Below are 26135 nucleotides of genomic sequence, written 5' to 3'. Positions count from 1 at the left end.
AACAAACAAGGGTGTTGACAAGATCGAAGACAAAGACGATACTGACTTCTCAAAATGGGGTTATTGCCAATCATAAGGCCCTGCTGTGCTAGACAGGGGGTACCTATTCCTTTACCTTCGTTTGCGCCGCTTGACGCGCCCATATTTTTGGGCTTGTGCAGCCTCGAAATAGAGGGATGTTCTAGGTCCCTCTCTAGAACAAGATCAGTGACAGTGTCTCGAAAGAGCGCTTGCCCAGGCTGCAGGCTAGCTGACAGCTTCCATCTCGCCTGGTCACTGAATTGGAGAGCGGCTGTGGGCGAGTCCATGATGCAGAGGAACAGCACCACATGAACCTAGACGGAACCCCCGCCTGTCAGTTGCCTGTCAGCTGCAGAACATCCTACCCTAGTGCGCCGACATTTACAAGGGGGGCCGATCCATTGGACAGAAAACGTATCGCTGTGTTTGATGGGAGGGTGCTATGGCTGAGAATCAATTGCGTCAAATAGATGAACTTTGAGCATTAAATGCTGCTGACGGCGAACAAAGGAATCGACACTTGACTTAGCTTATGCCCGATAGATGTGACAGTAGGACCTCGTCAAAGGGAGTTCCTATAATCCCATTCTTCCCAATCGTTGGAGTCAGTTTTCCTAGCCTGTTGCTGTGTTTGCCAAGTGGATGCTAATATGCAGGCAGCGTCAGGGTCAGCCCTCCATGACAGAAAGCGCCAAAAAGAGAACTAGCGTGTCAGGAAAAGCAAAGAAAAAAAAATCAATGAGAAAAGGAATTCCATGTATCACAGAGCATGCCATCTACTCATATCATCTCCAACCAAAGACCTGGGGAAATAGCCGTGGAACCAATCCATGCTTCCTACTTAACTGTGATCGGCCATTGAATATACCTCATATACCTACTACCTACCTACCCTACAGCGATGATCTGAAAGACTCCGCGGAAGTAGGAGGAGGTCGTGGGAGGAATGGTCATAGACGCGCCGCGCTCTGCTACTAATGATTGCAAGGTATGGCTTGTTTTTTTATTTCCTTGCTCCCGAAACAGTCATCCTTGACACTTAACGGAACGGTTCAGTACTTTGTGAATCTGCTCTTTGCCTAGCCCTCGGCCCTTGTTTTGGCGTGTCCTCTCACCCTGCAGGAAAACATGGCCTTGGCTCTCCTTCGTTGGATAGTGACGCAGAGGCTCGCCTATTGCGGCAGGTGTCTATACTATGGAAGCCTGCGGGCATGGAGAAGCCACAAGTATGACATGAATTCCAAGGCACGTTGGAACTGCTGCATTGGGCGGCTTTGCGACAGTTGAACCTTTTTCCATTACAGGAGATCACTCCAACGAGAACGTTGAATCCGGGCGAAGTGAGGACAGGGCCTAGATCTTGTCCTAGCCTTGGAGGCTTGTTGTGGAGGATCAGGTGGGAATACAATCTAGATGCGTACGTACTTCACGCTCCAGACGTGCTTCTTACTCGCAGAGGATTAAACTTCCACATGGCCCGAAAGTCACGGAGGACAGCGCCTTTGGGTGTCGAGCCCGGCTAAGCCGGCAGGGCAGCAGGCAGGGACCCCTCACTACAGACAACACGCGACATAAAAATCATCTCTTGAGATTTGGTAAATAACCATGGACGCGAAGGAAATTTTCAATTCATGAATATAATTCATTGATTCACGGGCCTTTATTCTGCCGCGCTAGCCGTCCGTTCCCAGCTAGAATTTTTAAAAATTTTCCATGTTCCGCTCCTTGATTAAAGACAACAACACAAAAGAAAACCGTCAGGGACGCATTTAGCGCTTGCCGGCAGCCTTCTCCTGGGACTCCTTGAGGACCTTCTTGACGATCTTCTGCTCCTCGATCAGGAAAGCGCGGACGATGCGGTCCTTGACGCAGCCAGCGCAGCGGGAACCACCGTAGGCACGGCTGACGTTCTTCTTGGGACGGGAGATCTGAGCGTACTCGCGGGGGCGGAGGGCGGGAACCTAGAAGTGGTGAGGGCCACGATCAGCTAACTGCGCTTGCTGGGTTTCCTTGCATCTCCTGTCTTCTTCCTCCTAGTCCTGTTTTTATCGAATTGGCGTTGGAAGATTTTTTTTTGAGGTCTGCGAATCTTCTTCCCGGTCGATCGAGCGCGCCCGCGCACACATATTGTCGAGGTTGTCGAGGTTGTCGTGTTTGTCTTATGCCTTCCACCCTCTCGAAACTTCCGCTCGAACAGGAATCACTGGGGTTTACTCACACCAGGGAGCTTGATGCCACAGTCACCGCACTTGGGAGCGGTACCCTTCTTCTTGATGTGAAGGTAACGGAGCTCACCGCCAGGGGTCTTGATGATCCGAACCTGGTTGGACCGCGTGTTGTACCTGTAGACGAAAGAAAATCCATCAATATCCATGTCCGTCAAAAATCGCATGAAAGTCGAAAATCCCCTCTCTCTCCAGCAGATTGATCTCATCGCAGAACACAACTGAGCATATTTGTGATTCGAATCGTAGCGATCGACACAAAAACGCTGGTGGGAGCCAAAAGGATGGGGAACACTGTGAGGGCTGGAAGAGAAATTTCAAACGTACGGGTTCCGGCGGCGCTGCAGAAGAGACGAGAATTAGTATCCTGCTTCGAATTACCGTCCAGATATCGGTTTGACTCACGTATTGCAATCTGTTGTTCGCCATTTTGTCTGTCCGTACCTCGAGGCTGGGGTGGTCAAGAAGTTGGCGGCGGCGTCGTCGGGTTGTCGTCGTTAACCTCGTAGAATTCTCGCAGGTAATCTGGATTTGTGTGGGTTTCGCTCGGAGCCCTGGGCGGCCGCGCTAGCGCAGATTTGGCGAGACTGCGCTAACCCCAATCCGGACTAGTGCCGGCCCGAGCAGAGCCGCCACCTCTTTTCAGACTTGCTTCATCGAAGGCCAGGTGCCAGAAGCCAGAAGTGAGGAGCTTTGCTATCACCCGTGGCGACAAGGGGATCGTCCAGGCGCGGTTTTATCTTACTTTTGTGGTTTGATTACCAATATCTTCATCATCATTACCTTTTGCTTAACGCGTTTGATACTCACGCATCACGACTTGCCTTCCATCCAAACCGATGACCACGCGATAATTCCAGGACCTTTTCTCTCGACGTGATCATTGACGCGACTCGTGTACGAGCACCAATCAACGTCGGATCGGGAAAGAGAGGGGACAGACCTTCACCCATATCCCCCCATTCATCATGGCATCTCTGCCTCCTCCCCCGCCTCCTGGCTGGGGTGCGTCGGCGCCGCCCTCGATGCCTCTGGCTCCGCCACCGCCAGGATATCAACCGCCGGCCGATCCGAATGTCGCAAAGTTCGCCCAGAAGAAGAACGAATGGCTGCGGACGCAACGGAACCGGTTCGGCGAGAAACGGAAGGGCGGATTCGTCGAAACTCAGAAGGCCGATATGCCCCCGGAGCATCTGCGGAAGATTGTCAGAGACATCGGCGACGTATCGCAAAAGAAGTTCAGCAACGAGAAGCGTAGCTATCTGGGTGCGCTCAAGTTCATGCCTCATGCCGTTCTGAAGCTGCTGGAGAACATGCCCATGCCCTGGGAGTCTGCCCGGGAAGTCAAGGTGCTGTATCACGTCAATGGCTGCTTGACCCTGGTGAACGAGTCCCCCCGCGTCATCGAGCCTGTGTTCCACGCCCAATGGGCGACCATGTGGGTGTGTATGCGGAGGGAGAAGAGTGACCGGAGACACTTCAAGAGAATGCGCTTCCCTCCTTTTGACGACGAGGAACCGCCGTTGTCGTGGTCGGAGAACATTGAAGATGTGGAACCGTTGGAACCCATCCAGATGGAGCTTGACGAGTCCGAAGATGCAGCGGTCTATGAGTGGTTCTATGACCACCGGCCTCTGCTTGATACGCCGCATGTCAATGGCCCGAGCTACAAGAGCTGGAACTTAACTCTTCCACAGATGGCCACCCTTTACCGACTGAGTCATCAGCTCTTGAGTGACGTCGTTGACCAGAATTACTTCCACATGTTCGACCTGAACAGTTTCTTCACGGCCAAGGCGCTGAACGTCGCTATCCCCGGTGGTCCTCGCTTCGAACCGCTCTACAAGGATATCGACCCCAACGATGAAGACTTCAGCGAATTCAACGCCATCGACCGAATCATCTTCCGCGCTCCCATCCGAACGGAGTACCGCGTCGCATACCCCTACCTGTACAACACCCTGCCAAGAAGTGTCAAGCTCTCTTGGTACTCTCATCCTCAGATCGTCTACGTCCGGACCGAAGACCCCAACCTCCCTGCTTTCTACTTTGACCCCGTAATCAACCCCATTTCATCCCGGTCCGTCGCCCCCAAGAACATCACCGTCAGCCACGAAGATGAGATTTTCGGAGATGGCGATGAGGATGACTTCGAACTCCCTGGAGATTTTGAGCCTTTCTTCGGCGATGAGGAACTATACACTCCAGACACGGCCTCCGCCATTGCCCTGTGGTGGGCTCCTCACCCCTTCAACAAGCGGTCTGGCAAGACGGTGCGCGCACAAGACGTTCCCTTGGTCAAACAGTGGTATCTGGAACACTGCCCACAGGGCCAACCCGTCAAAGTCCGCGTATCTTACCAGAAGCTTCTCAAAACCTATGTGCTCAATGAGCTGCACAAGAAGAAGCCTAAGGCCCAAAACAAGCAGAATCTGCTCAAAACCTTGAAGTCCACGAAGTTCTTCCAGCAGACTACCATTGACTGGGTCGAGGCTGGTCTGCAGGTCTGTCGCCAGGGTTTCAACATGCTTAACCTCTTGATTCACCGCAAGAACCTGACCTACCTTCACCTCGACTATAACTTCAACCTCAAGCCTGTCAAGACCCTGACGACCAAGGAGCGGAAGAAGTCACGTTTCGGAAACGCTTTCCACCTGATGAGAGAAATCCTCCGCCTTACCAAATTGATTGTCGATGCTCAAGTACAATACCGCCTGGGTAACATCGATGCCTTCCAGTTGGCTGATGGTATCCTTTACGCCTTCAACCACGTCGGACAGCTGACTGGTATGTACCGTTACAAGTACAAGCTGATGCACCAGATTCGTTCCTGCAAAGACTTGAAACACCTCATCTATTATCGGTTCAACTCTGGGCCGGTGGGTAAGGGTCCCGGATGTGGTTTCTGGGCTCCGGCGTGGCGTGTTTGGCTCTTCTTCATGCGTGGTATCATTCCTTTGCTTGAGAGATGGCTCGGAAACCTGCTGTCTCGTCAGTTCGAGGGTCGCCACAGTAAGGGTGTTGCCAAGACCGTCACCAAGCAGCGTGTGGAATCTCACTTCGACCTCGAGCTTCGTGCTTCCGTCATGGCTGACCTTATGGACATGATGCCGGAAGGCATTAAGCAAAACAAGGTCAACACGGTCCTGCAGCATCTCTCGGAAGCATGGAGATGCTGGAAGAGTAACATCCCTTGGAAGGTCCCCGGTCTCCCGGCTCCTATCGAGAACATCATTCTGCGGTACGTCAAGAGCAAGGCTGATTGGTGGATTTCTGTCGCGCATTATAACCGTGAACGTATCCGTCGTGGTGCTACGGTTGACAAGACGGTCGCAAAGAAGAACCTTGGACGACTCACACGTTTGTGGCTCAAGGCAGAGCAGGAGCGGCAGCACAACTACCTCAAGGATGGTCCTTACGTGTCATCCGAAGAGGCTGTGGCTATTTACACGACCATGGTGCACTGGCTCGAGTCCCGCAAGTTTTCGCCGATCCCGTTCCCTAGTGTGTCTTACAAGCACGACACCAAGATCCTGATTCTTGCTCTTGAGCGCCTGCGTGAAGCCTACTCTGTCAAGGGCCGACTTAACCAGAGTCAGCGTGAGGAGCTCGCTCTCATTGAGCAGGCTTACGACTCTCCCGGAACGACCTTGGCCCGTATCAAGCGCTTCCTCCTGACCCAGAGAGCGTTCAAGGAAGTTGGTATTGATATGAACGACAACTACAGCCACATCAACCCCGTGTACGATGTTGAACCCATTGAGAAGATCACCGACGCCTACCTTGACCAGTATCTATGGTACCAAGCGGAGCAGCGCCATCTCTTCCCGGCTTGGATCAAGCCTTCGGACTCGGAAGTTCCTCCGCTGCTTACTTACAAGTGGGCTCAAGGAATCAATAACTTGTCTAATGTTTGGGAGACCGAGGACGGTGAGACGAACGTCATGATCGAGACTGAGCTTTCTAAGGTCTATGAGAAGATGGATCTTACTCTGTTGAACAGAATGTTGCGTTTGATCATGGACCACAACTTGGCCGACTACATTACCTCCAAGAACAACGTCCAGCTTAGTTACAAGGACATGAACCACACCAACAGCTACGGTCTGATTCGGGGTTTACAGTTCTCTGGCTTCGTGTTCCAGTACTATGGATTGATGATTGATTTGCTGCTCCTTGGCCTGCAAAGAGGTAGTGAGATGGCTGGCCCCCCTCAGAGCCCCAACGACTTCCTACAATTCAGAGACCGTACAACTGAAACCAGACACCCCATCCGTCTTTACACTCGCTATGTGGACAAGATTTGGGTCTTCCTTAGATTCTCCGCAGACGAGTCTAGAGATCTGATTCAACGTTTCTTGACTGAGAACCCAGATCCCAACTTCGAGAACGTGATCGGTTACACGAACAAGAAGTGCTGGCCACGCGACTGCCGGATGCGTTTGATGCGACACGATGTCAACCTGGGTCGTGCCGTTTTCTGGGATCTGAAGAACCGCCTGCCCCGGTCGATCACCACCATTGAATGGGATGATACTTTCGCCAGTGTATACAGCAAGGACAACCCTAACCTCTTGTTCTCCATGAGCGGGTTCGAGGTTCGCATTCTCCCGAAGTGCCGCAACCAGAATGAGGAGTTTTCGGTGAAGGATAGCGTGTGGTCACTGGTCGATAACTCGACTAAGGAGCGCACTGCGCATGCTTTCCTGCAGGTGACGGAGGAGGACATCCAGAAGTTCAACAACCGCATTCGACAGATTCTGATGTCGTCTGGATCGACGACCTTCACCAAGATCGCCAACAAGTGGAACACCGCTTTGATCGCCCTCTTCACCTACTACCGTGAAGCTGCGGTGTCCACTGTCAACCTTCTGGACACGATCGTGAAGTGCGAGACCAAGATTCAGACCCGTGTCAAGATCGGATTGAACTCCAAGATGCCTTCGCGTTTCCCTCCCGCCGTGTTCTATACCCCTAAGGAGTTGGGAGGTCTGGGTATGATCTCGGGCTCGCACATCCTCATCCCCGCCAGTGACAAGCGTTGGTCCAAGCAGACGGACACCGGCATCACCCACTTCCGCGCGGGTATGTCTCACGACGAGGAGACGCTGATCCCCAACATCTTCCGGTACATCATCCCTTGGGAGGCCGAGTTCATCGACTCTCAGCGCGTGTGGATGGAATACTCCCAGAAACGCCAGGAGGCGCAGCAGCAGAACCGCCGCTTAACGTTGGAGGACTTGGAGGACAGCTGGGACCGCGGTCTGCCCCGTATCAACACCCTCTTCCAGAAGGACCGCAGCACCCTCAGCTTCGACAAGGGCTTCCGTCTCCGGGCTGAGTTCAAGCAGTACCAGTTGATGAAGAGCAACCCGTTCTGGTGGACCAGTCAGCGCCACGATGGTAAACTGTGGAACCTCAATGCCTACCGTACCGACGTCATTCAGGCGCTGGGTGGTGTCGAGACGATTTTGGAGCACACGCTCTTCAAGGCTACGGCTTTCCCCTCTTGGGAGGGTCTGTTCTGGGAGCGCGCCAGTGGCTTCGAGGAATCGATGAAGTTCAAGAAGCTCACAAATGCCCAAAGATCTGGTTTGAATCAAATTCCTAACCGTCGGTTCACTTTGTGGTGGTCCCCCACTATCAACCGTGCCAATGTGTACGTGGGTTTCCAGGTCCAACTGGATCTTACGGGTATCTTCTTGCACGGAAAGATTCCTACACTGAAAATCTCGTTGATCCAGATCTTCCGTGCGCACTTGTGGCAGAAAATCCATGAGTCTGTTGTCATGGATCTGTGTCAAGTCTTCGACCAGGAGCTTGAGCAGCTCGGTATTGAGACTGTGCAGAAGGAGACTATTCACCCTCGTAAGTCTTACAAGATGAACAGTTCTTGTGCGGATATCCTGCTTTTTGCGACGAACAAGTGGAATGTCACCCGTCCTTCCCTGCTATTCGATACCAAGGATGTGTATGAGCCGACTACCACCAACAAGTTCTGGCTTGATGTCCAGCTCAGATACGGTGACTACGACTCTCACGATATCGAGAGATACGTTCGTGCCAAGTATCTGGACTACACTACTGACAGCATGAGTATCTATCCTTCCGCAACTGGTTTGATGATTGCCATTGATCTCGCATACAACCTCTACTCCGCTTATGGGCAGTACTTCCCTGGTTTGAAGACTCTGATCCAACAAGCCATGGCGAAGGTTATGAAGGCCAACCCGGCCTTGTACGTGTTGCGAGAGCGTATCCGGAAGGGTCTGCAGCTGTATGCTTCGGAAAGCAACCAGGAGTTCCTCAACTCCCAGAACTACTCTGAGCTCTTCAGTCCACAAATCCAGCTTTTTATTGACGATACCAACGTCTACCGTGTGACCATTCACAAGACCTTCGAAGGTAACCTTACGACGAAGCCCATCAACGGTGCTATTTTCATCTTCAACCCTCGCACTGGACAACTTTTCTTGAAGATCATCCACACCAGCGTTTGGGCGGGTCAGAAGCGTCTCGGTCAATTGGCGAAATGGAAGACGGCCGAAGAAGTTGCAGCGCTCATTCGGTCTCTGCCTGTTGAAGAGCAGCCTAAGCAGCTCATCGTCACTCGCAAGGGTCTTCTAGATCCTTTGGAGGTGCATTTGCTTGATTTCCCCAACATCTCTATCCGTGCTTCGGAACTGCAATTGCCTTTCCAGGCTGCGATGAAGGTAGAGAAGCTCGCTGATATGATTCTTCGGGCGACTGAGCCTCAGATGGTTCTGTTCAACCTGTACGATGAATGGCTGAAGTCGATCTCCCCTTACATTGCCTTCTCTCGTCTGATTCTGATCCTGCGCGCTCTCCACGTGAACATCGATAAGGCCAAGATCATTCTTAGACCTGATAAGAGTGTCATCACCCAAGAGCATCACATCTGGCCCACGTTGTCCGACGAGGACTGGATGAAGGTTGAAGTCCAGCTCCGCGATCTCATCCTCAATGACTATGGCAAGAAGAACAATGTCAATGTTCAGAGCTTGACGAGCAGTGAAGTTCGTGACATTATTTTGGGTATGGAGATCAGCGCACCGTCGCTCCAGCGCCAGCAAGCCGCCGAGATCGAGAAGCAGCAAGAGGAACAAAAGCAGCTTACCGCTGTCACGACGAAGACGCAGAACGTTCGGGGTGAGGACATCATTGTAACCACCACGTCGCAGTATGAACAACAATCCTTTGCTTCGAAGACTGAATGGCGTACCCGTGCTATCGCGACCTCCAACTTGCGGACTAGGTCCAACAACATCTACATCTCCTCCGACGAGGTTAGGGATGAGGGTTACACCTACATCATGCCTAAGAACGTCCTTAAGCGATTCATCACCATTGCCGATCTGCGTGTGCAAGTTGCTGGTTTCCTTTACGGTAGCTCGCCACCCGACAACGATCAAGTCAAGGAGATTCGCACGATCGTCATGGTTCCTCAGGTTGGTAACACGCGTGAGGTTCAATTGCCCCAGCAACTACCCCAGCATGACTACTTGAACAACCTCGAGCCTCTTGGTGTGATCCATACTATTTCCGGAAACGAGCCACACTATATGACGGCCGCGGATGTGACGCAGCACGCTCGCTTGATGAACGCCCATTCTTCCTGGGACAAGAAGACGGTCACGATGACTGTTTCATTCACCCCTGGATCGGTTTCTCTTGCCGCGTGGGGACTCACTCCTCAGGGCTACAAGTGGGGTGCTGAGAACCGGGATATGACATCCGACCAACCCCAGGGGTTCTCGACTAGCATGGGCGAGAAGTGCCAGCTTCTGCTCAGTGACAAGATCCGTGGGTACTTCCTTGTTCCGGAGGATAATGTCTGGAACTATAGCTTCATGGGAAGCTCTTTCGGCAGTGTGGAGAAGCGGCCAGTGTATGTCAAGATCGACACGCCGCTGAAATTCTACGACGACCAGCATCGCCCCCTGCACTTCCAGAACTTCGCTGAGCTGGAAGATATCTGGGTTGATCGTTCGGACAACTTTGCGTGATTGATGACCTCGGCGGCGTTGGATGATTTCATGTCACATTCCTCTTTCTCATGGATTTCATATTCTTGTCTTGTAGCTAGCCTTGATTTTTTTTCTGTTTTTTTTTTTTTTTTTTTTTTTTTTTTTTTTTCCCCTTTTTTTTTTTTTTTTTTTTTTCTTTCCCCCTTCTCCTTAATCCTTCTCTTCTTCCGATTTGTCTTCATTCCAGCAGAAAATTTATTTCCCCTCATGCGTTGTTACAGCGATTATTGGTTGGCATCTGGGATCGAAAATGAGGGGGGGTTGAAGGTGATTAAATCAGGGGGTTTCACTTGTATTGCTGTATCATATTTGTATGTAGCCTACTTAGTGTCTTAGATGCTAATTGAATCCGACGATCATTGGTTGATCTTGAAGAACTGGATCTTGGCCATGTGTAATGCCAAAGTCTCAAAGTCCCAAAGTGCTGTTACACTAACGGTGTTTTGGTATTAGGGGATCGACCATGTGGGTGTGGGCTGGAAACCTACCGTCAATCATCATCGGAGAATGATCCGTTTTTTAATATCGGGACCATGTGTGAGTCCACTTAAGTAGGTTTGTCGTGGTGGTTGCTTAACTCAGTGAGGCCATGCAGATTGCAGAAAATGAATTTAAGGTGGATTGACTGGTTGCACAAGTGTGGGTTGATCAGCAAACCTCGACTCGAAGGCTGACACGAACCGGAACGGACGAACCTCAAGGGGCCGGAAAGAATTTGATTGTGTGTTGCTTGTTTCGATTTGACTCCTAGTTTGTTGATGATTGCTATTGTTACTTATTTTATTATTGTTGATTGGTACAGAGCCGATTGCGTATTGTCTGTGTGTGTTTTGATTGTTTGCCCGATTGTTCTGCCTGCTTTTCCCTTCCCTGCCTTTTCTGGTGTCCAGTATATTATTTTTCTCCCACCGAGGACCTTTTCTTTTTCTATTCCTTCATCTTGTTGCCCTGCTGTGCCCACCACAACAAGGTGGAAAAAAGTGCCCCGAAACCCACAATCTTTGGATGATTCTGATTCGGATCAGTCCTTCTTGCTTTTCTTTTCTCTCCTGCTGAGCAACAGCGACTCCAGCTAGCTCTCAAGCAGTGCCCCTAGTTCGTGGCTTCAAACCACCGCCCGTTGCCCGTATTCCCGCTCACGTCCGAGTCATCACCGTTCGTGAACTTCGTGCTATCTTTAGTTCCAAAACGTCCAAAGAATAATGGAGAGCACTGGTCTGGTTTACGACTGAAACAAAGCTCCTCCGCTCCGTTCTCAATCTCCCTCCAGTGGTTCGATGAAATCTAATCATTGCGTCCTGTTTCACCACTGCCTCAAAAGCTCAAGCCCTCTGGGGGTGGGAATAAAGTCAAAACACGCCTGTCGGAACAGCTTGCCTTGTGCCGCAAGCCTGCAAGCCTGCAAGATGCAATGAGCACAGGTCTCACCAAGTCCGACTCCGAGCCCAGCCCGGAGTCCGGAGCCTACGCCCAGTTAAGGCTACTTCAACGCCAGTCTCTGGAGGGGTCTTACGTGTTGTGTATAAGCTCCGGTGCTCTACCCGTGGACATGATTCATGACAGCCGTGCTCATTGACTAAGTAGGCAATAGAGCGGGCTTAAAACCGCCCGCAACAAATCATCGGTGGCCATCAGCTCTAGGCCTCCATTCCCCCCCCCTCGTGCGCCCACAACCCACTCACGGGCATAGACAATCATGACACCCACGCGCTAAGCTCTCGGCCTCCGACCGTTGTCGGGGCTCGTCCGCCAGGGTAATCTAACAGACACGAGCAAATAAGGTTGACAGACAGACGCTCTCACGAAAAGGGTCAATCCGGCTTCTCATTGTTGATGGGGTCACTGTGTACTCGGTACGGAGTAGCAAAAGCCAAGGGAAACATGGTCACCCTGTCTAGTGACCTCCCGGCGCAAGGACCGAAGAGCGAAAGATTTCCCCTTGAGAGACCAGTCAGAGGAAGAGAAAAAAAGGGGAAAATAGACGTGGACAAATGGTTGGACCTTGAAGCTAACCAGCCACTTTTTTTTTTCGTGCGGGCGGCACGATGCTTGCAGACCATATCCCGAAGGTTGCTGTATCCGTCTCAACATACCTATCTATCAACCTATCTATCTATCGAGTGGGTGTGGGTTGGCGGTGGTTGAGTTCCCGCGCCTCCTGCCCCCAAAAGGGCCCCCAAAGCCTTTTTCGGGATTATATACTCTCAGAAACTCCACCATCTCTCATGAGAAGGCTCGGCCGGAACTCACCTGCCTAGTCATGGTGATGGCCCACCAAACAACAAACTAGCCCTTCTCCCGCTAGTGGTTCAACTCACCCTGTCCAGGTGGATGTCTCGCACGACGACTGCTCTCATCCCTCCTCCGCTATTGGCGTTTCACTGGGTGGAGTTGCTGCGACGACCTACGATGGGCTTGTTTTAACAGGGGGCGAATTCCCTGAGCGAGTTAGGAGCACGCCAGCAACAGGTTTGACTTCCTTAACCCGAATCCACAGAGCCCAGAGGTCACTCAACCCACGTTCGTATCCAATAAGTTAACTTAAGATTATGTTAGGCCTACGTATGGAGTGGGCTTGGATCTCCCCGCTTCTAGCTGATCAATCATCCAGAATGATGTCTAAACGCCGCCAGAAGCAAGCTGGGCGCCGATAACCCATCCAGGAAGCCTCTTAGTCTCTTTGTCTATCTTAGTGTTTCATACTTGTATCTCCCGGCAGTTGACTCTAATCTCCTTCTCCACGACTGTCTGCCATGCCTTGGCAACCACCAGACGGGCCGGCGGAAGGCAAATCGTAGCCTCATCCTTCGACATCGCTGGCTCTGCTAGCTATGGCCGTTGTTCACACTGGGCCCCTCTGCAAACTAAGCTTGACTGGAATGCCGATCCGTCCGTCAAATGGGGGGTTTATTTTCCCAGCCCACCTGCACCATTCTGTATTCGGGCTGTATGGAGTATCTCCGTGTCTCCTCGAAAATCCCCCAGTACCCTCTTATTTATTACTTTTTTTTTCCCTTTCCAGAACCTTACAGCTACCGCCCATTCTGGCTGAACTGGCCTATATATCCTAGAATAAGTCGAGTCACTGCACGGGACTTTTACATGCAGCTGGAAGAAGTATCCCGGCATCGCCTCCACTTGTCTCTTCCCCATCTGTTTCTGCATATCCAGTGACGGGGGCTTGACAGGTTTTACATCTTGGCCGTCTTGACCGTTTGATTCCCATTATAGAGGCCTGTGGCTTGACTCTGTAGATTCGGTTGAGCCGGAACCAAAATTGAGGTGCAGCAGACGGATGCAGGGTTACTGGCAATTTCCGAAATCCTGGTCTTCAACGTTTTCTTGATTTAGGTGAGTGCGTTATCGCTTATATATCCATCATCTTTACCCTGCCACTGGTTTGGTTCTTTCTCCTCATGTTGGCCAGACCGTGCGTCGCCTTCAAGTGTCCCGCTTTCCCCTTCAAATGCGTTCGGCTGCTTTCGATGAAGCCTCTTTACTTCCGTCCATTTCCCGTGGGATGAACAAGTTCTTTGACTTGGCGCTTCGGTCACGTCAGTCCGCTTATTCTGCCTTTCCCTAACGCCGACTAGTACTGGAAATCTGCTCTGAACAACGTGATTTTGTTGTGACGGAGACTGCGATCTCAGCTTGCGAGACTTTAGATGACGAGGGATATCGGCTGATGCTCAACCCACTGTCGACTCAGGAACCAAGCTCGCTTTCATCACTGGTTTATTCTCGAATTCCAACTCCGTCCTACCAGCGAAAGGCCTCTTCTATTGGGATCGACTCCCTCGAATTCACCTCTTACCATTCTCTAAGCCGCGTTGAGCAGCCTGCCAGGGCTTTCAAGCTCTAGCGGCGCAGATGCATGTCCGCTACTCTGGCGGATCCGTATCGTGACTATGCGATTGAGTACTCTCAACATGCCACCTGCAAGCCCGAGCAACAGGAAAGCACGCTTGTTTATCACACGCCACAGCCGCACCTCCACCATCACAAACAGGCCGAGCCCCCCTTCTCGCAACCGCATTCCCACAGCAGCGCAGCATTCGAGCAGCATCATGCGAGTGCGACCGTCCTTCCAACGGCGACACCTCAGCCATCAGTGCATGACATGCCACAGACCGTGGTCCTTGGCCATACGCCAATGCTTCCACGGCAACTTCCTGTCCAGTATCCCCCGCCCAGCTTCGAAATCTCTCCACTCCACCGTGGCAAGAAACGGCCTCATTCAGAGGCAGAAGGAGATGAACCAGACCATGGTCTTAGGCCTCAACTATCGGTCCTTCCCGCAGACGGGCAGGCCGAGCATGGTCACTCGCCGGAAATGCTCTTCTCTGTCCACGGGGCACCGTCTCAACAGCCTCCGATGCCAGGGCACGGCTTTGGGCACGCACAATCTGTTGGGCTGCCGCAACACCACCACCACCATCGCCTCCCGCCCCATGCGGCGCTACGGACCCCTGGGCGCCATGGTATGAATGTCGAAGCCTCGCCTATGCCGTCCGGTCCTCCAAGTGTTGTAGGCCAGCCCGGGATGCCTGAACCGGCTCCCCGGCCTCGAGGCCCCAAACTAAAGTTCACACCGGAGGAAGATGCTCTGCTAGTGGAACTAAAAGAAAACAAAAACCTAACTTGGAAGCAAATTGCGGACTTCTTTCCAGGCCGGACGAGTGGTACCTTGCAGGTTCGATACTGCACCAAGTTGAAAGCGAAGGACGTCACCTGGAGCGATGAAATGGTAGGTCTCTTCTTATTCAAGGATACACTTCTGCGTATGTGTAGTGATGGGCTAATTAAGAATAAAAACAGGTCCAAAGACTGCAACGTGCCCTTCAAGAATACGAGAACGATCGGTGGCGTATCATCGCAGGGAAGGTTGGCAATGGCTTCACACCAGCCGCTTGTCGCGAGAAAGCGACGCAACTTCAATGACTGTCTTTTGAATATAATTTTGCTACGTCCCATTACTCTGTCTAATGTCTCAAATAATGCGTTCATTTGTCACGTTCTTCCTCGATGTGCAGATACGTAGGAACCGCTTGTGAGGTTCATGGCGTGGTCTGACACCAGAGGGGGTACAGAGTAGATTGATAGTGTATGATAAGTCGATTCTGCTGCAGAATGAGGGGCCCTGCGCCGGTCTCACTTTGCAGGCGCTAATGCTCACTAAAGCAGTGGCTCGTCTCGTGGCAGCGGCCATATTCGTCAGGCAGTGAGACTAGGCACTACGCTGAAGTAAAGAGACCAGCCGCGCACGTCATGTAGCCCTAAGCCCTGAGTCCATGTCCAGATCGGGTTTATATGCTTGAGTGGTCTTTGCAGCCGGCCGTTGTAGCTCCGCAACCAATCATCCCACACGGCTGACTAAGAGCATACGACCACGGGCCGAAGCGGCTTCAAACTCACCTCAACCTCCAAACTCCCTCTCCTCCAAACGTTTCGCCTTGTCTGCCGTCATTGCATCACTATCCACCAGGACAATGTTCCTTCAACGCACAGCCTTCGCCCTCGCCAGGCGCACTCCCACCCGGGCCATTGCTGCTCGTCCCTTCTCCTCCACCGTCACTCGCTGTACGTGACCCTCAGAGTCAGACCAAGACCGCCTTTTCAGCCCACCCCAGAGACCATGGATCTGTGTCTGTGTGCTCCAATGGCGCCGACATCGGTCAATCCCATCTCATAATGCATTCTCGGTATTGATACATGCACTGACATTGGCTTTCAACCTCTAGTCGACCAGGCCAAGAAGTGGCAGGTCAGCAAGGAGGGCAAGATCCTGTCTTTCGAGGGTAGGTACCCGCACATCCTCTTGTCGCGCAGACGTCAATTGTTCGAGCCTGCTTGACTTGCACCGTCTTCACCATGCTTCTTCCGCGAGCGGCAGCTGCCATTGAGGGAGTGGATGGCAGGTGTTGAGCTTCCGCGGTGCAGACATTTGGATCATACGGATCGTATGATGTTTCCCTGGATACGATGCTAATTGTGCGCTTTTCCTGTCCCACAGAGATCAAGACCGAGGAAGACCTTGTCCCCCCTGGTGCCAAGCCTGGTACCATTCCCACCGACATCGAGCATGCCACCGGTCTCGAGCGTCTCGAACTTACCGGAAAGATGCAGGGCATCGACATCTTCGACATGAGACCTCTGGATGCCTCCCGCAAGGGTACGTCGAATTTCTGGCCGCGAGATTATGTCCACCCGACGTATGCCGGTTGTGGATGCAATCGATAATCGTTTCGGGTGCCTGACATAAGTGAACTGCAGGAACTCTTGAGAACCCCATCATCGTCAACGGTGCCGGTGATGAGCAGTACGCTGGTTGCACTGGTTTCCCCGCCGACTCTCACCAGGTCAACTGGCTCACCGTAAGCTTTTGCTGAATCCGACTCAATTGGACCTTGCTCCGGATACTGACTGGCCAGGTCTCCCGTGACCGCCCTATCGAGCGCTGCGGCGAGTGCGGCAACGTCGTCAAGCTGAACTACGTCGGCCCTGAGGAGGACCCCCACGCCCGTAAGTCATCGTGGTCTTACATCATCGGTCGGGCACAGCTTGCTAACCAATGTTCTCGCGGCCAGACGACCACCACGGCCACGACCACCACGGCCACCCTCCCTACGAGGAGCCCAAGACCTTCGCCGACTACGTCAAGCCTGAGTACTGGTACCGGTAAATATTTGACACTTCCATATTGGAGCGATTGTCTTTTATCTTGATCCATTCCCCGGTAACGTGGGATGGGTTCTTTGCAAATGGATTCGATAAAAGGACAACTGTACGTGTACAAAGACAGGGCAGGGACGGAAAGGAAGAGCGGATCTGAGAGAGGAGAGAGCTCAAAAGGGTCGTTCGGGAAAGACGAGAGAGATGTCATCAGGAAATTGTCCGGATGGAGCTAGCAATTGGTCTTCTGTTTTCTTTAATTATTTTTTGAGGAATGCTGTGTATGAGAAAACCGTGTGGCTTTTTTTAGTTTTCCTACGTTTTTCTCCGACGTACTCTTCAGATGTCTTGTTCTCTCTCTCTCCCCTCTCGTTCTTGAATCTCCCGTCCCGACCTGTCTACCTCTGTATGTTGTATGTTTCTGGTTTGACCCCTGGTGCACTTATCTATCTCTTTCTGCTGGGTCCCTGTCTGTCTGTACTGTTGTCGTTCTTCAAGGTTCTTGGTTTTCGTCTACCCTGTATGCCTGTAGAATAAGCTGGAGCGGTTATCAGATTTAGAGGATGGTTGTGCTCCGCTGCCTATAAAAGATACTTATCTATGCCTTTCGGGACTAAACCCTTCCGAGCCCTAGATTGTCGTCGAGTAGGTTACTGTTTGGTTATATTTGTGGAGTAGTATACTATACGCTATCCGAGATACCTTTGGTCGTTGATGTCATTGACCCTAACTTAGCTGCAGCATGTCCCATCATGAATGGATGCATCCCACTCGATCAGGTATACCTGAATTCCGTCGCCCTACAGATCTGCAATTCCTACATGAGCTAATTACTACTGCTTTAGATAGAGCGTATGCCCATCTTATTCCAAAAAGTAAACAAAGATGAAGATTCGACCCGGATATATCGATCACAGGAACAAGCAAAAAACAAAAAAGTATTTTTCGAACACCACGCAAGGTTGGCAAAGTGACCCATCATCTCACTCTCCAGCTAATTGTTTAAGAGGGGACCGGGGGGAGAAGGTGAATCGGGGCGGCGGAGGAAGGTGATGTGAGCCTGAGCCTGGAGGTGAGTATGGCATGATGTTCTCCAGTCCTCTCCCGTGCAGTAGTTACAGCTACCGGTTCACCTGGTCTGGTTCCCTGTCCTTGTCCTTGTCCCCGGACCGGCGGGCCGGCCGCTCGCGGGAAACATGTTGCGGTCACGGGATTAGAAGACTAGAAATACTGCACCCTGCTAGGGAAGCATAACTAGTATACCTGCCACCGTCGGTATCCTGTGGTAAGCAAGCCTGTGGTTGTTGCATCCATTTATCTGGCATTATTCTATTGAATTCCAGGAATTAAACTTCTGCGCTGTGTTGTTGGCTGTGTTGTGTTCATTCTCAATCTTCGCAATATATTATAGCCTTCCATTTGTTCGGGTAGACTACCTATTCTGTACAGTAACTTATATACTTAGTGCCTGCAGTACAGTGCCAGGTCTCTTCTAATGAGTTTGGAGCCCCCGAGATGGATGGGATGGACCGGATGCTTACGGCGGGGAGCGGAGCCCAGCCTGGAGCTGAGCTGAGGAAAGGGGAAGTTCTCTCTTCCCGAATAGGCAAGAGCCTCGGGATGCGGTTTGATTCGTTTCTCTAGTTGTTGTACTGTCAGCCCTGAGTATTGCTGCCTACCTAACTGATCATGAGTTCATATGTGGGAGTAGATTAATTTAAACACTCTGGAGAGTCTGAACTGCTTTGACTGGACCAAACTGAGGTGAGGTGATCAGTATCTTTCATCTCTGGTTTATATTTTGGGTCCATTTGAGCTTGGCGTGGATTTAGGGTGCGTCGGGGGGTTTTTTTCCAGGCAGGTGGGTGGGTGGAACTGCCGATTGTGATGGGATGGGCGGATGGCGGTTCATTCCGCCATCAGGGAAGATGGTGATCGTCCGTTGGCCAGTAGTCTCCTCCGGACATAGTATGAGTACACGGAGAAGTCTGGAGATTGTTCGGTGTTATGATTGACGCTGACCTTCAACAAAGTACAGGCTTTAACTTGCTTGATAATGGATTGGTCATCCGCACACCCACAATCCTGAGCTTGGACTCGTATCGTCGGCCGAGGGGATGATCCAGATCTAGGAAGGTCATTGGGTTGCATGAGTTGGTATGCGGTCGTTGAGGAATTACGCGATGTACTTTCGTGGGGATTCTGTGCTTCGGGTTGCACTTGTTGGAATTGTCATATCATGCGGCTCTGCAATGCTACGTACTGTACTTCGCAGTTACTTCCATCTTCAATGTCTGGGGCATCTCGATCCGGAATAGCGGCTTCTTATGACAATGCAATCAATATTAGATGCTCGAATGAGCAATATTAGCTATTTGCTACAGTTTCAAAAGACAATAAAGTCTGTGCCCCTCAAGAACCACGCGTATTATGACAACCATCATATTATACAATAAGATATAACTTTTATGGCTCGTCTTATATCACCCCGACAACCCCTTCGACTAACCTGACTCGTACCAGACCATTTACACTCCAATCCAGCTCCCACGCAGCACTCGAAGAGACGATGCGGTGTTCCGAGTATCACATCATGCTCACCGACCGAAGTAACGTCGCTCGAGGTACCGAAGAGGAGGATACACTAGGCCCGTCCACGAGAATCCGACATATAGACCCATCTATTTCACACGTCAGTGAGAAGAACACGACAAGCAAGACTCGATTGCAACTTACATCTGCACCATACTCGCCCACCAAGCGCGCGATAGGTCCGATATACCACACCTGCGCCATGCACAGAACCGCACCGGCCCAGCCAACCAGGAAGGCGATCAAAGCGGCGATACCAACGGGCAGCTTGGACGGGTCGTTCCAAGCGTACCAATTGTACCCGCTACGGAACCGGAAGATGAATTGTTCTTCCAAGATAATGACCACCCACATGGCCACCCAATAGCCCATAAGAGCCAGGAAGTTGGTGAAAATATCAGAAAGGTTACTCCGGCCGGCCAAGGCGCATACAGTGAAGATCACCGCTCCGAAGGTGTTCCAGAGCACTCGTGGAACCTTTTCCGCATACCGCCCGAGAATCTGGAAGTCAACTCCAGCTGAGTAGGAAGGAGCCACGGTGTTGGCGATCAAACCCAGCGCGACAACTACTGAGCAGAATTTGCCGAACCCACCCAGCGGGCTAAAACCTTCGACAATAAGGGCTCCTGCACCGACGGAATATGCTTCACTATATTTCGCATAGTTGGCGACACCTGATCCGAGGCCAGCACCGCAGATAATCGCCATGGTGAAGGAACATGTCAACCCTGCCAGAGAGAGGGAGGAAAGGGCCCATTTAGATGTATTCTGGGGGTAGTAGACAAAGAAGTCCGCTGCAAGTGGTGTGTAGGTTATAGCTGAACTAACACAAAGGGAAAAGAACGACAATCTAAATTCCGGATGGTCAACATTGCACAAAAAAAATCAAGTGTCAAAGATCTTACCTGTTTCCAGCAATTGTGCGAGCATCCCCGGTGGACGAGGCCGAAAGGTCGAAATGTTTGGCGGACACGCCAAACAATATGGAGACCACCACGAGCTGAGGGAGAAACGCAAAGCTAGAAGCAAGTCAGCACCGGTTCGAATAAAGCAGAGGAAATCGTAGCGCACCGTTCGTAGGTATGAAAGACTTGAATGCCAAACGTAGCAATAACCCAGGTGATGATAGCGATAATCACAATACCTTCCAGATTGTCAGTAGAGTTACTTCAGGCGACTGACAGATGGGACAACGTACCCACTGCTACCGACATGTTTCCACGTGGTGACACAGCAGATAAAATTTGGCCGCCCACCACCGAGTCGATCAGACAGTAACCAAGCATTTGAATCAGATTCAATATGACTATCAGCTTGCTAGGCCACCAACCCATAGAGTAGCGTCCGAATGCCTGGGGACGTAGATATTAGCAGACACGCCTGAGCAAATGCTTCATCTTTCACTCACCATAGTCCGAATACCAGATACTGGGCCTCGAGTAGCCATCCATGCCGCGGGGATGCTACCAAGCAAAGCTCCGAAAACGGCGCAAAGCGCCGTATCGCGGAAGCTCAGAGCATAGGTAGCAGGGCCCAGCATGCCGAGTGTGATATTGTTGGCTGCCAGATTGATAGAGACCCAGAGCAAAAACGACTGCAGGTACGCAACCCAGGTCAACTTGGTCATGCGCTCATTCTCCGGCACCCGTTCGATACCGCGAGCCTCGAAGTTGTACTCGACCAATTGCTGCTCGAATTTCCTGATATAGGAGGTCAAGCGTGTCGGCACACGCACCGTCCTATTGACAGTATCTTCGCCATTGTCCATAGGACGAGATGTATTATAGCTTGAGTGGACATTGGCGATGTCCTTTTCAGAGGAACGCCTCATGGCGGCGACTGGCTGTTCGGGAGACATGCTGTTGTAGTTGGTCAGTACAAACCTGTCCAAAGAAGCGGGATTGAAAATAGCGAGAAAGCGCGCATGAGTCCTTTCGCTGGAATTATCCAGATCAAGTTCAACCGTATAATCTCAGAACGAACAACGTAGGTAATCACATCTTTCTGGGACCCTCGCTGGCTAGTAGACGGAGTACCCTTTCCCCACACCGACAGAGAGCGAGCGCCCCAGATAGCCTGTGTAACGTACAGTTGTCGAACACCGGTCTTCATGCAGGCAGATTACTTAGATACCTTGATCGACAGACAAAACCACGCTACTCGTCTTCATGATAGCCGTCCCTTGCATATGGTTCTGCGAGAAGACGGGAGGCCTGTATGTGCGGGGACGTTGTGATTGCGATGGGGGGAAGACTGTGGCGACCAGACCTAGTATAACACAATCTCAGTCGTGCGTCAGTCATAGTGGTTTCAACAGGGTTTTGTGGCAAACCATTATTTTGTGTGGGGGAGTAGGCAGCCAAAGGAAAAGCGACTTGGGTGAATGCAATGGACGATTCCTCTACTAACCTGAGCACTTAACACTGACAATTGCGCAATGCACGCTGCCGATAGCTTGTACTATAAGGCGGAAAAAAGCCCGAGAGTGTGAGAGCAAGAGAGAGGAGATCCCAGTGTTGTCAATGACTGCAGTGTAAGCGAAAAGGTGGAGCGGGTACAGTAAAAACCCCCAGATAGATTTTAACGGCGGCGGCGGGGTCTGGATCGAGTCATAGTCCCCTCATAGGTGGGTGGGTGGGTGGCCGCGGATTTGCCGCGGACTTGGTTCAAGGTTGCCCGCCGCCGCCGCCCCCGATTTCGGATGGCATTTCCTACCCGTGCGTTATACTATTCAGTGACCTAGTAGTACGCCGCTCCGCCCACCACTAAGTACGTATACTATACTACGAATACAGGTGCATATTATGCGGCAATCTCCTCGCCGGCCTGTAAGATCTGGATTGTCGACTCTTCATGAGTATTGCTCCAATCACATCCTGCCAAGGTGGTAAGCTGTTTGTCTGCAACCTACATTCTTGTTCGCTAGCGACCTGCAGGTTGCTCTGCAGAGCTTCCAAATGCAGGCACATACACATCGTTCTCCCTTCGTCTACTATGTGACTCTTGCCCGCTTTCTCAATATCCAGACCCATAAAGAAGTCTATTTAGAGTAGCCGAGGACATACGCGACAGGGAGTCAAATTCACCAATGTGTATCATCAGAAATGGAAATGACAGCCCTGGAAACAACTGAAGCCGCAAAGGAGCACGAGAATGTGAGAGGATAGAGGACTGACACATAAATAGTAAGAAATGAACAAACACAACCTAACGCCGGCAACCCTTCGCCAAGAGCTTTGCATACTATGAAGAGAAATCACTGTGAATATGAAAACACAGGCTCAGATCAGCTTAAGTCATATCTCATGCCTTGGATCGACCAGTGGGCAAGACTATGCAGATAGTCATCACGTCGTCATCTTTCGTAAACTCTAGAGGTCCTTGAAATGTTCTTTTGCATACTGTTCACAAGCCTATATTGGGATATGTCAGTCGGTTGTGCTGGGGCTGGTCACTTTGAGAACTCGCCTTGGCTGGCTTCCCAACTTTCTGCCCGATTACTTTCCACTTATTCGCCTCGTATTCTTTGATCGCATCGCGAAGCGCTACAGACTATAACTCATTATGTTAGTACCGGTTCAGCGCTGAGATGGATGTTGTATATTCTTACCTCATCTTCCGCAAACTCAGCGTAGTGCATGTCCTGCCACATTACTCAGGAACTTATTCTGACCTAGAGCGAGCTTCAGGCGGATCCCTACCTTATACCAATGCTTCTTGACACTTCCCTCGGTCCGAGTGGGGAAAGTCTGCGAAGCCCGAGAGCAACCAAGTTAGCACGCTTCAACGTGGTACAGAACCGATTGGTGCACCTTGGCAATTTCGCTCCAGCTGCGGCCAGCGTCGCGCATAGTCTTCAACCGCTGTTCCTCCTCTGCAGTCCAGGGAGTATTAGTTCTTCCTTTTTTCTTCGGTGTAGGCTCTGGTACTCCGGACCCGGGCTCGCCTCCGGCTCCGGTCGCGCCTGAAGCTGGCATGGCCGCGGTGGTGCCTGCTTGAGGCGAAGCACGGCGTTTGCGCGGGTTCGGCGGAGGAATCTGAGCTTGGGGCATAGGAATGCCCTCGTACGAAGGCACTCGTGAGTAGGGATTGACTTGTTGCGGAGCTAACAGATGGGATGGTGCGTTGGCGGGGACGGAGGTCTTAATTCGTTTCGATGTTGGAGGAGACCTATTGTCATAGAAGAGCCCGAAAGCGTCAGTGTCGGAGACGTGACTAATACATGAAAGGGGGAAAAAGAAATAAGAAATAAATACGCGGAAGTCGCAAGAAGCGAGGATACAGGGCTGAAGTAGATAAGACGCCGAATGAGGATGATGAAAGTAATGGTAGGGATAATCTGAGCAAGAATAATAAAAAAACACGAAATAATAACGACTCCAATAATACAAAAGAAAATGACGGAAAGAGCCAGTCGATTTGTGAATCAGCAGATAAGGGCAAGCAAAGGCCCCAGGTGAATAAGAAAAACAAAAACATAAGGCAAGAATGAAAAGCACATGACCAGGGTTGGGGAGTGGTTCATCGAAGGTATATATGAACAGACAGCAACCCTGGAGCTTTTTCGCAGCCCTAAGACTAGCTTTGCTGGGGCTTGGGAGGACGAGGGGTGACTTACGACATGGTTGAGGATATGCAGTTCTCCCAATCACGCTCCGTTGATTCATCTGTAAGTACACACGCTTAGGAGATTAGCAAATCTGCCATTCAAGGAACGCTCCGTGTAGATCGTCCTGTCAAGTCTAGGGAAGCGAGCGCCTGGTTACACCAAAGTGACGATGACACCAGTGCATCATACGGCATGGTAGTAGCGCCGCAGGAAGGGAGGCTGGACGTCAGGAGTGAAGGGGGGTGTCGACAAAAATGTTACATGCATGTGTGGAAGTGGTCGGCAGCGAGGGACCTGGAGATGGCGCACGAATCTGAGTAAGAAGGAGAGCAACACGAGAAGAGAAGAAAAGAAAGAAAGGGGAGGTGAAAGCTAGAGGGAGGGAAAGAGGGGAGACCGGGCAAGTAAAGGGCAAAAAGAAAACAAATATAAACAGGTTTAGGCACAATCACAAGTAGACCTCTCGAGCATCTTAGGATACATAGGCTGGAAATAGTACGGAGGAATACTGGAGTTGCGATGATAAGACATTCTGGTCAGGACAAGTGGAGATGGAGACCAACACAGAGTGCAAAGAAAGGCTTACTGGTCGAAGTTCATGATTCGAAAACTCTGAGGTTTTTCTAACAGGTAGACACGAAGTAGCAGTCCCGTTGCTTGGAAGTCGACTAAGTGACGGATCGGAATGAGGCCTGTCAGGAGAGTCGTAGTAGTAGGCAGGTAGGCAAGTAAGAAGTAGTGAGGAGGATAGTGAGAGTAGTATAGTAGTAGATGTGGGTAGACAATCAATCGGAATACTGGGCCGGTTGACAGTAACTAGGCAAAGGTAGTCAATAGTCAGTAGTCTAGATGATCGTCGTCGTTCTGATTGTTGGTGTAGAAGAGATGATCAGCAAGTAAATCAGCAGGCAAGATCGAGTCGATTAGAGGTCAAAGATACATACATGCCTTTACATTTAGCGGTTTGCAGGAGAAAGGAGTGCCGGTACGCGGATTGGAAGGTGAGGTATACTAAGGAAACATTCGGGTGAGGAGAGAGGGAGAAAGAAGAGAGGGGGGATTTGTTTTCCTCGCCGTGAGCTAAAAGAAGAAAAATAGAAACGAGACGAACCTGCAGAGAGAAAAGGAATGGTAAGAAAAGAAGGTGCAGGAGAAAGACCAGCAACAGCGAAAGTGCAAGGCGAAAGAAGACGAATGAACGGGCCAGTGACTGACAGACTGACAGACTGACAAGACAAGACTGACTACTGCTGAGGGGAGATCCGAATCCACTCCATGGCCAAGCAGCTTCCATTTCACCAATCCCGCGAGCTCCGACTCGTGTTTGCTTTTTCTTCTCCTAAGCAGGCGTGGATAAAGTCAATGATTACTCCCCTACTCACTCACTCACTCACTTGCTATCTACCTACCATTTGATAGTTCACCCAGAAGACGGACAGGAGATGGCTTCTGCACACCATTGCATGGTATCATCATGCCCAAAGAAGTAATTCCCCTCCTATCCCGAGTCCCGCTTTCAACCAGTCTTAAATCGATGGTTTCGCTTTGACAAGAAAGTGTACAGTACAGACCCGCCCCATTGCCAGCAGCGATTTCCCCTCTTTGATCGGTCGAAATCCCGAATGAATTTTCTAAAAGAACGGCAGAGACCCTATCTAGTACGCCCGTTATGACCTATGGAGGGGAGGGGGAGGAGGGGGGGGGGGAGGGAAGGATGGGGGGGGAGGAGGGGGGATGCGTCTGGCCTTTGACGCCTACCTGCTCATCCTTGTACTCATACACAAGGCACCTATACTCCTTCGAGTTCCTCTCCATTTGTTCCGTTCTCTCTCACCAACCGACTACCTTCTATCCCGCGCATCTCATTCCACAAAGTTAATCATCTTCAGACCACTTTGAGTTGTTGCGGCCATGAACGAGAAGTTCAATTCCAGCGCATCCATCAGCCACAAACCGCACCCCCGAACC

At 51.2% G+C, this 26135-nt stretch overlaps 8 protein-coding genes across 8 annotated transcripts; 3 read left to right on the top strand and 5 right to left on the bottom strand.

Annotated features, from left to right (window-relative positions):
- Positions 1–1394: 1394 nt before the first annotated feature.
- BO82DRAFT_31314 (60S ribosomal protein eL34) lies at positions 1395–2785 on the bottom strand. The gene is made up of 4 exons (XM_025632466.1): positions 2652–2785; positions 2574–2587; positions 2240–2363; positions 1395–1982 (listed from the first exon to the last, which is right to left on the bottom strand). The coding sequence occupies exons 1-4, from the start codon at positions 2673–2675 to the stop codon at positions 1791–1793; spliced, it is 354 nt and encodes a 117-aa protein (XP_025494249.1). The 5' UTR covers positions 2676–2785; the 3' UTR covers positions 1395–1790.
- A 171-nt stretch (positions 2786–2956) lies between these two features.
- Positions 2957–10429, top strand: prp8 (U4/U6-U5 snRNP complex subunit PRP8). The gene has a single exon (XM_025634687.1). It carries the CDS (start codon positions 3215–3217, stop codon positions 10271–10273), a length of 7059 nt encoding a protein of 2352 aa, XP_025494248.1. The 5' UTR covers positions 2957–3214; the 3' UTR covers positions 10274–10429.
- Positions 10430–11785: 1356 nt separating this feature from the next.
- On the bottom strand, positions 11786–12370 carry BO82DRAFT_352442 (uncharacterized protein). The gene has a single exon (XM_025634686.1). It carries the CDS (start codon positions 12352–12354, stop codon positions 12106–12108), a length of 249 nt encoding a protein of 82 aa, XP_025494247.1. The 5' UTR covers positions 12355–12370; the 3' UTR covers positions 11786–12105.
- Positions 12371–14168: 1798 nt separating this feature from the next.
- On the top strand, positions 14169–15235 carry BO82DRAFT_362921 (MYB DNA-binding domain protein; the record flags this gene model as incomplete). The annotated part of the gene is made up of 2 exons (XM_025636870.1): positions 14169–15041; positions 15113–15235. 2 exons carry the CDS (start codon positions 14169–14171, stop codon positions 15233–15235), a joined length of 996 nt encoding a protein of 331 aa, XP_025494246.1.
- A 564-nt stretch (positions 15236–15799) lies between these two features.
- cox5b (cytochrome c oxidase subunit IV) lies at positions 15800–17406 on the top strand. Its single transcript, XM_025634685.1, has 5 exons — positions 15800–15874; positions 16036–16466; positions 16568–16668; positions 16726–16816; positions 16882–17406. The coding sequence occupies exons 2-5, from the start codon at positions 16277–16279 to the stop codon at positions 16974–16976; spliced, it is 477 nt and encodes a 158-aa protein (XP_025494245.1). The 5' UTR covers positions 15800–15874; positions 16036–16276; the 3' UTR covers positions 16977–17406.
- Positions 17407–19293: 1887 nt separating this feature from the next.
- Positions 19294–21823, bottom strand: BO82DRAFT_330798 (purine-cytosine permease family protein). The gene is made up of 6 exons (XM_025633113.1): positions 20967–21823; positions 20757–20910; positions 20630–20702; positions 20464–20577; positions 19703–20408; positions 19294–19647 (listed from the first exon to the last, which is right to left on the bottom strand). Exons 1-6 carry the CDS (start codon positions 21414–21416, stop codon positions 19564–19566), a joined length of 1581 nt encoding a protein of 526 aa, XP_025494244.1. The 5' UTR covers positions 21417–21823; the 3' UTR covers positions 19294–19563.
- Positions 21824–22963: 1140 nt separating this feature from the next.
- On the bottom strand, positions 22964–24181 carry BO82DRAFT_372832 (SANT/Myb-like DNA-binding domain-containing protein; the record flags this gene model as incomplete). Its single annotated transcript, XM_025637335.1, has 5 exons — positions 22964–23110; positions 23169–23201; positions 23260–23307; positions 23371–23728; positions 24177–24181. The coding sequence occupies 5 exons, from the start codon at positions 24179–24181 to the stop codon at positions 22964–22966; spliced, it is 591 nt and encodes a 196-aa protein (XP_025494243.1).
- Positions 24182–24410: 229 nt separating this feature from the next.
- Positions 24411–25851, bottom strand: BO82DRAFT_31104 (uncharacterized protein). Its single transcript, XM_025632394.1, has 3 exons — positions 25577–25851; positions 25122–25506; positions 24411–24983 (listed from the first exon to the last, which is right to left on the bottom strand). Exons 1-3 carry the CDS (start codon positions 25625–25627, stop codon positions 24640–24642), a joined length of 780 nt encoding a protein of 259 aa, XP_025494242.1. The 5' UTR covers positions 25628–25851; the 3' UTR covers positions 24411–24639.
- Positions 25852–26135: the final 284 nt, after the last annotated feature.

The sequence above is a fragment of the Aspergillus uvarum genome, assembly GCF_003184745.1.
Source record: "Aspergillus uvarum CBS 121591 unplaced genomic scaffold BO82scaffold_13, whole genome shotgun sequence".
Classification (NCBI taxonomy): domain Eukaryota; kingdom Fungi; phylum Ascomycota; class Eurotiomycetes; order Eurotiales; family Aspergillaceae; genus Aspergillus; species Aspergillus uvarum.
Note: the sequence above shows the minus strand (reverse complement) of the source record. Positions and strands in the feature narration are given on the sequence as shown.

What these genes read in the sequence shown, in the direction of transcription:
- cox5b (XM_025634685.1), top strand. Translation starts at nt 16,277, where the DNA reads ATGCTAATTGTGCGCTTTTCCTGTCCCACAGAGATCAAGACCGAGGAA. An exon ending in TCTGGATGCCTCCCGCAAGG is followed by an intron (nt 16,467 to 16,567) that starts GTACGTCGAATT and finishes AGTGAACTGCAG; the next exon opens with GAACTCTTGAGAACCCCATC. An exon ending in TGAGGAGGACCCCCACGCCC is followed by an intron (nt 16,817 to 16,881) that starts GTAAGTCATCGT and finishes TCTCGCGGCCAG; the next exon opens with ACGACCACCACGGCCACGAC.
- BO82DRAFT_31314 (XM_025632466.1), bottom strand. Translation starts at nt 2,675, where the DNA reads ATGGCGAACAACAGATTGCAATAC. An exon ending in GTGGCATCAAGCTCCCTGGT is followed by an intron (nt 1,983 to 2,239) that starts GTGAGTAAACCC and finishes CACCACTTCTAG; the next exon opens with GTTCCCGCCCTCCGCCCCCG.
- BO82DRAFT_330798 (XM_025633113.1), bottom strand. Translation starts at nt 21,416, where the DNA reads ATGTCTCCCGAACAGCCAGTCGCCGCCATGAGGCGTTCCTCTGAAAAG. An exon ending in GTCTTTCATACCTACGAACG is followed by an intron (nt 20,578 to 20,629) that starts GTGCGCTACGAT and finishes ACTTGCTTCTAG; the next exon opens with CTTTGCGTTTCTCCCTCAGC. An exon ending in CGCACAATTGCTGGAAACAG is followed by an intron (nt 20,409 to 20,463) that starts GTAAGATCTTTG and finishes TCCGGAATTTAG; the next exon opens with ATTGTCGTTCTTTTCCCTTT.
- BO82DRAFT_352442 (XM_025634686.1), bottom strand. Translation starts at nt 12,354, where the DNA reads ATGGTCTGCAAGCATCGTGCCGCCCGCACGAAAAAAAAAAGTGGCTGG.
- BO82DRAFT_31104 (XM_025632394.1), bottom strand. Translation starts at nt 25,627, where the DNA reads ATGGTGTGCAGAAGCCATCTCCTGTCCGTCTTCTGGGTGAACTATCAA. An exon ending in TCTGGGTGAACTATCAAATG is followed by an intron (nt 25,507 to 25,576) that starts GTAGGTAGATAG and finishes ACGCCTGCTTAG; the next exon opens with GAGAAGAAAAAGCAAACACG. An exon ending in TCTCCTGCAAACCGCTAAAT is followed by an intron (nt 24,984 to 25,121) that starts GTAAAGGCATGT and finishes ACCTTTGCCTAG; the next exon opens with TTACTGTCAACCGGCCCAGT.
- prp8 (XM_025634687.1), top strand. Translation starts at nt 3,215, where the DNA reads ATGGCATCTCTGCCTCCTCCCCCGCCTCCTGGCTGGGGTGCGTCGGCG.